Source organism: Populus nigra, chromosome 1 (genome assembly GCF_951802175.1).
Source record: "Populus nigra chromosome 1, ddPopNigr1.1, whole genome shotgun sequence".
NCBI lineage: Eukaryota > Viridiplantae > Streptophyta > Magnoliopsida > Malpighiales > Salicaceae > Populus > Populus nigra.
This window is the reverse complement of record NC_084852.1, coordinates 18,690,300-18,702,734: the sequence shown is the minus strand read 5'-3', so window position 1 is coordinate 18,702,734 and position 12,435 is coordinate 18,690,300. Positions and strand designations below refer to the sequence as shown.

Genomic DNA, 12,435 nt, shown 5'->3' with positions numbered 1-12,435 from the left:
TGTCCATATGTTATGCACTCGGTCAGCTCAGCATTTTTAAGGTAGTATAACATGTAGAAGTTAGGGTTTATGTCAATTTTCTAGTATCCTAAATCGAGGGGTTTCATCATGGACTTTGCAGCATAGAAGTTCTCTTTTAGCCTGTTTCCTTCAGGCAAAATGCTTCTCGCCTATTCGATAATCTTGTCATAAGTGGCCTCACTCAACCCGTGATCTGATTTGATGGTGAACACCTATGCTACGACCGATAATTTATTGTGGTTTGTGCAGCCATCCCATAATGGTTCGTCAGAATCTTTCAACATATCAAAAAACCTTGTTGCATCTGCATTAGGTTCTTCTTCTACGATTGGACATTCACTGACATTACCTTCACTCATTCTCATTGCATCCATAACCATATTCCTGTAAGGATTACCATTGTCATTTCCAACTTCATGCACGTTGCTAGCACTAGAAGTTGACCCAACCACCCTTTCTACCATGCTCTCATTAGGAACAAAAAGTTCTATGTGTGCATACCAACACAGGTAATCCTCCATGAACCCTTTGGTTAGAAGATGCATTGTTACAACATCTTGATGCAAAAACTTTTTATTTTTATACTTCATGCATGGACATCTAATATCGCCATCAGTAAAATTCCTCGGAATAGATGTTGCGAAATTAATAAAACCCTGAACCCTTTTACAATAATCCATCCTCTGCAATCCTTGGGGTGAGTCCCGATACATCCATGAACAATTATCCATGACTTCTATCGAACCTCTATAAAATTATGACGACAACATGTATTAATTAACTATGTTACGTAAATAAATTTACAAAAATATTGGTTTACCCTGGCATTATCCAACAAACTAAAAAAACACTTATGTTAAATAATCATTTTTAATTATCAATTATCAACGTCCATACAAATTTATACATTCATTTTCAATTATCAATTATCAACGTCCATACAAATTTATACATATATAAATTTATGAAAATCACAACTTCGCAATAGAATTCATAAAAATTAAAACGGATCCGTTAAACAAGCTATTATTTATTTCATCACAACACATGTAATTCGGTGTAATTCAAACAAAGTTTCAACAATTTACAAACAAATATATTTTGACAAAATCTAAAACAAACTATAACAACTATAAAATTATATATTCACAATACAAGTTTCTTTGACAAATAACAATCAAACAAGTACATAAGTTAATAGAATACATATACTAAAAAACAATAAAAAACAATAAAATTGACATTTAAATGTTAAAACTAAAAAGGATAGATTTACTTACAAAAAATGATAAAATCCACTATAAATTGCTCAGAAAATGGATGTTGTAACCACGTATGAAAGTATAAGAAACTTGAGTTTCTTGTCGTGAGAAGAGGACGAGAGTTGAGATGGGTGGTTGGCTGCAGTTTGGGAGGGGAGAGTTGGGATAGGAAAAAAGGAGAAATAGAGGAAGAGAGTACTGTCGGTAGAGTGGGTATGTAATTATATATAGGTTGTTACCGATGGAATTACCGACGAAATATTTCCGTCGGTATACCTATTGGTGAGTCCGTCGGTGACTATGGGACGTCACTGTATGGAAATCCTGATTTGAATCCCTCGTTCATTCCGTCGGTAAAATCATCTGAAAAAATCCATGTCATCACACCGTCGGCGATACGGTCGGTGAATATTGATGGACTAGTTCCGTCGGTATATACTGACCATATCGCCGATGAAATTAGTCCATTGGTATATACCGACAAAATCAGAGACAAAATTATTTTCATCGGTAAAAATTACCGACGTAAAATTTCTGTCGGTAATTCTATTGGTTTTCGCCAATTTTCTAGTAGTGTTTTGTCCTTTAACATTAAGTTGTTCGATAATTAAGCTTCATGATTTTATTCAATTTTCTTTCGAACATAGTCACCCTGGTATCATAACTAGGTCAGAGAATTTACATCTTAACCTGGGTGGCTCGAATCGAGTTTTTTTTATCTTTTTTTAAATTATATCTTTTTTTTTAATTTTGTCCTTCAACACTTTATTTACTAGAGATTGAGCTTCAACTTTTTTCTTTCCAATCTTGTTTTTGTGGAGTTATCATGTTCTCATTTGATTTATTAGGAATTGATTTTTATTTTTTTCTCTTGCATTTCTTTATAAGAGATTATCCTGCATTTCTTTATCCATAGTCGTGAGGTTGTTTGCAATTTAACCCGATTTAACTAGTTTTTTTAGATTTGTTAGGGATTCTTTTTTTTATATCTTTTTTTGTTGTTTATTTTTGTTTGTTCATTTATTGTTGTTGTATTTTTTAATCATATTATTTTAATTACCAATTAAATCAATTACTTAGGTATCTGATTTTTTCCTTATCATTCTTTTTTATGTTAGAAAAATTGGCCAGCCCCTAAGCTTAAAATTTTATTTAATTATATTGCTTAATAACATAATAAAGGCCTATGATTTGGAAATGGTTACATTATTGAACAAAACTCACGTGGGTTTTTCTTTAAGAAAAAACACAACAGCTTACTTTTTCTATTTATTATTTTCTTACTTTTTCTCTTTATTATTTTCTTATGTATATTATGGAAGTTTAAAGCGACTTTATATAACCTCACAACTAGTATTAAGATTTTTATTCTTATTTAACCACGAAAAAAACCAATCAACTAACTAGCTTTTAATAATAATAAAACTCTAATAAATATTAATTTTAATATTATAAAGTTCTAACAATATTATAATTCTTGCTAACTCTAAATCTTATAAACCGCGTACATCTTATAAACGACATACTGTAGCGTGGCATTGAATTCTAACACACATGACTTGAAGCATTGCGTTTTATATATTTATTTATTGATAAGCCGAAGAGAACAAGAAAAACACCCAAGTAGAAAACGAAACCACTTCGAGAGAAAAGAAGCATTTTGCAGTAACAAGCTGAAGCAAGCTAAGCTGAGAGCCTGGGAAATGGCAGCAGACACGATTCACAGTACCGTTTGAATGACTTCTGGTAACTATATATCTTGGAGAGGAATGGGCTTAACAATCAATGACGCCAGGCGACCATGAGTCTCCTGATCTTGAATTCCATACGCATCTCCATCTTCATAAAAACACTGAGCAGTCCTTGCAAGATCCATTGGAATTCCCATGAATTTTTTAGAAAAGGGATATGGCTTCAATATCTCTACATTTAGCTTTTTCCACGTCTCGTATATCAAATATCGTACATGCTCACGAGCTTCTTGTTCAGTCGCTCCAGTTTCATGCATGTAACACTGAATTGATTTTGGATTATCACCTCTAGCAATCTCATCCTGATTCCAAAATGTAGAAAAATCAAAACCCTTTTAAAAGAAAAGTATGAGTGAAAAAATTTGAGAAAAAAAAATTATATACCGAAGATGTTCCTAGATCATCTGCGAGTCGTACAATCGTTGACGAGTGACGAATTAAGTGAGGATATTCCATGCAACATCTTACAGCCTCCTCTGTCAATTGATTTGTAACCAAGAAGAAAGCATGCCCTAGTATGACTTGTCCGGATACTGACAACCAAGCATTATCAAGGTATTCTTGTAGAGTTGGTGTGTATCCAGCGTAGTACCACTTTGCCTCTTTAAGAAATGCTCGACATAAATCTCCCCACTAGTTCATTTGGAATCGTGTATGTCAAAAACTATGGAAAGAGAGTTTTTCAAACTTACAAAAGCAGGGGAAGATCATTTATAGAGAAATTAAAATCAATACCAATTTCTTCAGGGAAGGAACAACATTTATTCCTTGTTCTTTAAGAATATTGTAACCGATTTCATTGATGGACTGGAAGAGAGCAAAGAAAGATATCTTCATGTAGTATGGCAGTTGGTCCAATGCATTGATATCCCAGCTGAAGGAAAATTGCATAGTTTAATGCTTAATATTTCAGGTTGAATTTTTCCAAGAAACCAGCAATCGAAAAAAGTAGCATACAAAACAGGTCTAATGATAGTACCAACCTCTCAATAACATCTGTGAAGACCTCAAGTTCTTCGAGGGTGCCATACACATCGTAAGCATCATCTAATGCTGTTATGAGAGCAGTAATCCTGGTCGCCATTTTTCGATAATATCCAAACTGAGGATCAAATACCTCTCCTACCGCCCACAAAGTGTTCTCCATCAATCTGTCCCTGGTGTAGAACAACTTGTTTCCTAGATCCATACTAGTCCACCACCTAACATTAATGGAGAGTATAGAGCAGTTTTTTCCTTAAGAACATTTCATCATTATACTTTATGAAATGCATGCTTCTCCTAATTGTATACTTTGATGCTTGTCATATATCTTCTTGGTATTCGGACTTTATGAATTCACTATATGTTATAGTAAAAAACACCTTCTGAATCATTTTGTTTTTTTTTTTTTGTTATTTCAACTTCCAAGCTACAGAGTGCTTTGATTAACACTCTTTCTGTTCTATATATAATGCAATCCATTGCCTCATTAAATAACATGTAGGTTGTATATGTTACTTAGAAATAACAAACTACCATATAAGAAATTGAGATAAAGAACATCAAAAAGTTTAAATTATGTAAATAGTACGATAAAAACAAGATTTATGTTATTTTAATATTATTAAATCCTTGAAATATGGTTTTATGACTTTTTGGTGACCTGCTAATACTTTTCGAAGAAAATATACGACTTTCATGTGATATTTAAATTTAGCGGAATGTAGTAGAAGAGGTGTCAATCATGACACTTTTTGCAATTCATAAAAAAATAATCAAATGAGTTATTGGTGAGGTTTACCCCACTTTTCGCAATTACTAATTTTATACCTTGATGCATGTCTTATGTCTTCCTGGTATTTTGCTTGAACCATGTTGAAATCCAATCCAGCAAACTCTAGAAGGATGGGGTTCAAGTCCCTTTTTCTTCCATATGCATCTATGAACCATCTTGCTTCCATCCTTTGCATCGTCCAATGCAGTGGAAGTTCTAATGAATGATTCACCAACAGTGAAAGATAATGATCTTCATTCTGTTCCTTGCTATATTCCTTGAGATGTTTTTCAGAAAAATCTCTCGCTTCTTCTAAGATACTCTCACCATTTACTAGATAATAAGAGGCTTCATATAGATTTAGCATCCCTTTGACATCATCGCGAAGACAATTCTTGAAGTTTCCTTGCTCATCCTTGAAGCTATTGAAAACATCTGCAAATAGAAGAATTGCTTGATGAAGTTCGTTTAAGCTAAGTTTAATTGATATACACATGCATATAACTATGACTATATATGTATAAAGACAACCTTGAGGCACATTATATCCATGCTGCCTTAGCAGTCTAAATTCAACAGAAGTAGCATACAAGTCCTCTTTCATCTCTCTGTTGTCTTTTTTATAATCAGTCCACCTGCTTTCCAGAATGCTCTTTATCTCAAGCTCGAAATGATAAGCCACTCCAAGTCTTTGGAGGTTGTCAATTAGCTCCAGTTGATATACAGCATCCAATGGTTTCTCAAGCATGTCCCTCACAGTTTCCTTCAGCTTGTTAGCTTGTCCTGTGTATGGCTCTCCCTGCATAAATATTTATAAAGGGTTTTGTTAGCTTTCCATGGTTGGAAATAACTGCGCTCCGGAGATATCTAAGCATTATTAGAAGTAATAATGGTAATGGAAATTTCTAAATGCCTGGAATACGATCAGATCCATAGTGACTACAGTACTCATGAAAAGAAAATTATAATAATAAAGATAATGGAGCACATATGTATATATATTTACCACATATTCACTTGTCAGTGACTGAAGAAACTTATGATCCCAGAAGGGAGTGGGATAATTTCCAGAGCGCCTGGCAGTGCTTTGAACACAAGTTTCGGTCGCTACCATGCACCGAACTTGGCTAGGGAAACAGCCATTTCTTGATAATCCTAATGAGGTGCGACTTGAAAATGTCAGTTTGGTGACAGTACTGATAGGGAATAGAGCAAGTTGGTACAGAGCCATTTCAGAAGTTTTTCTTTTTTCCAGGAACGCAAATTGGATTTTACGAGTGGAGAATGCAGATCTAAACTAGAGGCCTATATATATAAAAAGAAAAGAAACTTCATTTATAAAAGATATGGAAAACAAATATGAGTCAACTTGGGTTAACTCGCAGACTTCAAAACCATGGAAATTGTGAAATTTTTGAATCGGGTTCAATCAACGAGCTTAATTCCCAACACTACCATGAAATTGGCAAATATAAACGAACATACCGATGAAATTTTGTCATACACATATTGCGGTGACATTTACCGATAGAATTGTCAATCACTAAATCTATCGATAAACAACGACATGATCATTCCCACGATATTTAATTACCAAGGGAATTGTAGTGGGAAAAGTAGTTAAAAAAGGCAAACAGAACGATGACATGTAAGTTTTACAGACATATATAGTTAGTAATAAAATTAAATGTCATTGCTACTGGTAATTCACCGAAAGACTTATTCTGTCGATATATTCCAGAGAGTTGAAAAAACATTACTGTAAATGTCACTGCTACTGTTAACTCACCGACAAAATGACATATGGTTCTCCTGTCGGTGATATGTAAGTTTACCGATGTAATTACATATGGTTCTTCTGTCGGTGATATGCTAAATTGTACTGAGAGAATTACCAACAAAATCAAGCGGGTAATTTTTTTTGGTGCGTATTTTCCATTTGTAAACCATCGGTAAATTTATTAACAGCAGGCTCACCGACAAACCAGAAATTACTGATGAATATTTTTCCGACAGACAGTGTCCACCATAATCCTGTCAGAAAAATAATTATAGATAGACTATTAATGTAAATACATACATGAATTTCTGTCTGGAAAACTATTAAATCTAGTAGTGCAACCAATTTTATTTTGAAATAAGAAATTATTGAACCTGATATTAAACCTCACTACTCTGATTAATTTTCCCAATCAAAGTCTTTCTCCTAAAATAAATGTGAATTAAAGAACACAACCTGCTGAATTATTGAAGTCCTAGACCGACAAAGTCGGGAATACTTCATCAAGATTTGGTTGTCAGACAAAATCTTTCACATTTGTATCATGATAGAATTCGAAATATTATATATGGAGTGAGATTATTATGCACATGAGATTAAGGGGCCCACAATCATTCCACTTGCCATTCTAAAATTTTTCAACCCATAATTGGATAAGTATTACAGGGATGGTGGGACAAATAAAATATGTTTTCTCTTACTTTCTATTTTGAAATAAAAAACAAAATAATTTTTTTGGTTTTAATTTTTTAATTAAATATGTTTCAATCACTTTTTCTAGATGTACTAACCAAACACTGCACTCAAATTAATTAAGCCTTTATTTTCCTTGGTGACATACACGTGTGTGTGTGTATAATTACATACATACAGATATTCATAATTAAAATATATAATTCTATATCATCACTATTAGATTAGTTTTTAAATAATTAGTTAAAAACTTTGATAGAAAATGAGAAACTTTATTGATAGAAAGTCTAATAATAATCAATCAGTTAAAAGGTATACGTAAAAATACAATTAAACAATTATGAAAATAAATTACAATCTTTAATTATTTAAATTTTTTTATTTCATTTTTTGATATAGCACTTGATTTTATCCATATTAATTATATTAATAGGATTACAATATAAAATATATTACCTTATTTGTTTTCTCAACAACTTTACATATATAATTGTTTTCTTTTCTTTATAATTTCTAAGGTTGTCACTTAAATCTTCTGGAAAATTTATGGTCCTCAAGAAATAATTAGTGGTATTCTATTAGTTATTTTTTCATCCTATTTTGAACAAAAAACATAGAGAATATATCCCATTAAAAATAATAAAAATATCTCCACTAAAGATTTTTCTATGATAGTTGTATTTTTTTATTTCCTTAAAATGGAACCTATAGAGTATTAGAATGTTACTAATAACTCACTCACCACCATAAAATTACTCCAAATCATCCATTGAGATTTTCCTCAATTCACTTTGTTGTTATCTACAGCTAATGAATTTGTTAATTTAACATATGATTTGCATACTAATTTTAGTACAAAACTAAGTCTTTCTAAAATATTTTTGCGTTAAAAACAGCACTTCTGTTTGCCTGGCCTTTTTAACACATGACTATGACTAAAATCTCTTTCAATATATTATCACTCATATGCAATACATTCATGACTGATAGCTCCAAGAGATTTTTGTTAATGAAATTAAGTATTTTGAGCAAGAGTTTTGCACCGAAACCTCGCTAGAAAAAAGTTAAAAAGACAAGCTCGAGCATGTAAGATATTTTAAAATTAAGATGATTTGCAATACAATAAGTGAGCTTTGTTGGACATAATTAAGGGAGAAGGTAGGAAGGGAACTTTAACTTATACTATATTACTCTTAAATGTGAAGAAATCTCTATAGACTTAAACTTGGATTTAAATCAAAACTCTTTCAATACATATATTTCTATTAGTTTAACGATGGAATTATGGACACTTAATCAGATAACCACATCATTAATGGAGGATGCTTTGAATTTAGACTTCAAAATTAATTCCAACGGGCTTGGCTGAGGAAGAAGTATTTATCATGTTGCAGGATGCTGAGGAACTGCAATATGTCTGGGCTAAATTAATTAGCCTGAAAATTTTGTAATATCCTGTTGTCGTATCTCTTAATTCTTTGACTCTTGTACTTTTATGAAAAAGATTTCTCATTGAATCTTTGGGATAATATGAGCTATGCTCTTCATACTTGGATTTCATGATAGTTATCTCAAAGTTTTTGCCTTGTTGAAATCTTAGTTTCAACATATTGGAAGGAGACCTTCCTAAAAATATTGAAGGCCAAGCGGCTTGCTAGCCTCTCCGGTAGCTTGTTGAAATCCTAGTACTGTACAGATTCTCCACGCTCTACTACTATGAGCTCCACACCTCAGTGGAGTTCTGATGCAGACTAGAATGGAACTCACACGCGTTCCAACAAACAAGGGTTTCTTCGATTTGTAATTCCGCAGAAACAGAAAAAAGAGAGATTTTTTAGTTTAACTACTCAAAGAAGTTTTTTTATTTTTTATTCCATCATACCTGTCGCAAAGCGAATACCATCAAATAAATAGAGGAACTGACCTCTTAGACTCCTAAAAACAACTCCCTTAGATCAGGAAACAATACTGCATTAACTAGGAAATAAAAGCTGAATGGAGAAACGAAAAGAAAGTTAAACTCTTAGACTCCTAAAGCAAACAACCCCAAATTAATTAGGGAAATAAAAGCAACATGAGGAAACGGGAATGAAACTCCAATCGTTACATAAGAAACTTAAAGTGCCCAGTTGTGAAATTTATGACCCAGCAATGTCAATCTTTTTTGTTGTTTTGGGTGTCTTGCCACCTGGTTTGCATCATCCTCCCCATGCTGAGAAGAATTCGGCCACGAATTCAGGAAATCTGCATCCTCTGATGACAAGTCCCCGTGGAAAGGGACCAAGTGCTTGACATTAAATACATCTGCTGTGCGAATATGACTAGGCAACTTGAGGCGATAAACATTTGAATTAATTTTCTCAATAATCTCCACTGGACCAATTTTTCGTGGTGACAGTTTATTATACTCACCTATAGGAAAACGATCCTTGGTTAGCACCACCCAGACAAAGTCACCCACTGCAAAATCGACAAGTCGCCGCTTTTGTCGAGTAAGGTTGTGAACGTCCTGCAGCTGAGTGACAAAGTCCTCTGCTTTGTGATTAATTTTGGTGTTGCTTGGTAGATTAGCCAGATCAAGTGGACACCGTGGGAGGAACCCATACACAATTTCAAAGGGGCTGAGCTTGGTGCTATGATTGACTGCATGGTTATGAGCAAACTCTCACTACTAAAAAATGTAGTAATTAGCAACGGACTGGTCCGTTGCAAATAATACTAAAATCCGTTGCTAAAACAATTTAGCAACGGAATCAGCAACGGCAAATATCGGATGCAAATTTGTCGTTGCTGATTTTTTAGCAACGGATATTCCGTTGCAAAATTAGCAACGGAATTTCCGTTGCTAATTTTGGGAATCAGCAACGGATAATCCGTTGCTGATTATATTATTTTTATTAAATTAATTTTTATTTATTTATTAAAATGACTTTTAATTTGTTTAATTAATTATTTATGGATATTTTAAAAGTTGTAGAATATATATAACCAACATAAATTAATATTAAAAATAATTGTATAACTAATAAAAAATGAAATAAAAATAATATTCATATTATAAAAATTTAGTCAAACTTGCATTAATACAATTAAGTCGAAATACAATTAAAAAAAATAACAAAAGATACAATCATGGTGCTGGTTGCAAATACACCAATATTTGCTGCACTACACTGTTTGTTGCGCTACGTGTTCTCATAAGAAATGCAGGTTTCAACCAACTCGTTCTATTACTTGTTTCTTCTTCTGTATGGATACCTTTAGAAATCCCGAGGCCACTAGCAAGCTCAGCCACTCCTGAAATCCCGTTACTTCTCTGGAAATGTTTCATTGAAAAAGTTAGATGTCAAGAAATTATATAAATAAATAAAAAGGATGTAAACTGCAAATTGAAATTCAAGCTGAACCTGCTGAGGGTGATGCAGCATTACGAGGGGGCCTTTGAACCTGGGAAAGGGAAAATCAAGGAAAGGAAATTGAGGTAATTATATTCTTAAAAGTGCTGGGAAGAGTTCCTGACAGAGAAGTTATCTTATGCTGTAAAAAACAAAACTATAAAGGGAACATCAATCAAGCTATTAGCATGGAATAAAAGTCATAAAGAAATTCTTTAAACTTGTAAGATGGCTATATTAGATTATTCATGGACTGGAAAACAGGGTAAGTCGCAATATATACAAAATTGTCGACAATCTCTCATTGATGCTCGCAGAAATTTATTTTGGCCACAGGCAACAAATTTTCAAAAGTAAACAAACCTCTTGAGATCCAATCGAAGCAGGAGTTGATGGTTCACTTGATGGAGCAGGCAATGCCCCAGCCTGGTAAATAACAACACAAAAACTAGTGAAAACTTTAGGCACCAGAAACCATATTTGGAACATATGCAAGCACTTAAGCAAAGCTATTTTAAGCATGTGGCCCCTGGTTTGGGATAACAGAATGCTTCAGCCTGGGCATGTCCAGTAAAAGTAATTAAATTCCAATCTTAAATAGATCTCCCCCACTAACCAAGACGGTAAAATAGACAATATCTAGTTTAGAAATATAGATATGGTGTCTCCAATAACAAAACCAACTACTTTGTTTACAATGTTTTATTAGAGACGTGCCCTAATGCAAAAGAAAAATATTACCTTTGATGAGAATGTTAGCCGTGAACTGGATGCTGAAGTCTGTAGAATTTGTGGACCATGGTGAATGGTAAAGTTCAGTAACAGAGTATTGAAAAGGCCAAAAGGAAACAAAAAGATGATGACATGCCTGGATATTCTCTTCAAGTAAGTTGTTTTCCAAACTGGAGGCATAGTCACACAACTTCTTTACTCCTTGGGTCGTAAAATCCTAAACATATATCAAAATCAATAACAGTTACCACAGGTGCAATTAATAATATTTTCTGTTAGCACTGCATATGATGTTGGTATAAAATCAAAATTTATAACAGTAACCACGGGTAGAATAAACAACTGATAGCACTGTGTATGATGTTGATATGATAATTACCACACGTAGCGCAACAAACAATGTAGTGCATGCTCAATCAAATATTCACAGCAAGAAAAAAAGAAAAATTTGGACTGCTACAGAAGCAGAGCATCACAGGTTAACTAGTTGCTAGACTATCTAGATTTCAACAGCATCCATACACTCCTGTAACACTTAAAATTTATAGAAATAGAGCACAAGTTAAAAAGTTGAACCAGAACGATAGCAAGTTATAACATCATGAAACACCTCTGTGAAAGTGAAGAAATTGAACTGATGCATAATTTCCATCAATCACTCTCTTCCAGACACATGAATTGCAAACATTTTTCCAATTGCCTAAAATCACTCAATTTGTGAACCGTAACCCTAAAAATTAAATTGGGGGTTTTCATAAATTTTCAATTAAACATGCATAATTATGTTATAGATCATGGTAAAAACATTTCATAACCCTTATATTATCGAATTAATAGCATAAAACCATTATTCAAAGTATCGATAAAAAAAAATTAGTACCTGTGTTCTTGAGTTATAGGTGAACGGGATGAATCTACAAGACAGAATAACACCTGAGATTGGAAAATTTAGATTAAAACGTTTTAGGGTAAGTTAGATTTCAACAGAGAGAAATATAAATCCTAAATTAATTACCTGAATTAATAAAGAAAATACTGCAAAACC

At 33.1% G+C, this 12,435-nt stretch overlaps 1 protein-coding gene and 1 long non-coding RNA gene across 2 annotated transcripts; both read right to left on the bottom strand.

The window, feature by feature from the left end:
* Window positions 1-2,842: 2,842 nt before the first annotated feature.
* On the bottom strand, window positions 2,843-6,156 carry LOC133701948 (terpene synthase 10-like). Its single transcript, XM_062126148.1, has 7 exons — window positions 5,797-6,156; window positions 5,322-5,589; window positions 4,847-5,225; window positions 4,018-4,236; window positions 3,770-3,908; window positions 3,419-3,667; window positions 2,843-3,336 (listed from the first exon to the last, which is right to left on the bottom strand). The coding sequence occupies exons 1-7, from the start codon at window positions 6,019-6,021 to the stop codon at window positions 3,034-3,036; spliced, it is 1,782 nt and encodes a 593-aa protein (XP_061982132.1). The 5' UTR covers window positions 6,022-6,156; the 3' UTR covers window positions 2,843-3,033.
* Window positions 6,157-10,674: 4,518 nt separating this feature from the next.
* LOC133692561 (uncharacterized) lies at window positions 10,675-11,443 on the bottom strand. Its single transcript, XR_009841956.1, has 3 exons — window positions 11,400-11,443; window positions 11,022-11,084; window positions 10,675-10,710 (listed from the first exon to the last, which is right to left on the bottom strand). It is a non-coding gene; the product is annotated as an uncharacterized LOC133692561 (long non-coding RNA).
* Window positions 11,444-12,435: the final 992 nt, after the last annotated feature.

Excerpts from the sequence above, each read along its gene's own strand:
- LOC133701948 (XM_062126148.1), bottom strand. The coding sequence starts at position 6,021 with ATGGCTCTGTACCAACTTGCTCTATTCCCTATCAGTACTGTCACCAAA. Across the intron at positions 5,590-5,796 it reads CACTGACAAGTGAATATGTG|GGAGAGCCATACACAGGACA; the intron begins GTAAATATATAT and ends ATATTTATGCAG. Across the intron at positions 4,237-4,846 it reads GACATAAGACATGCATCAAG|GTGGTGGACTAGTATGGATC; the intron begins GTATAAAATTAG and ends CATTAATGTTAG.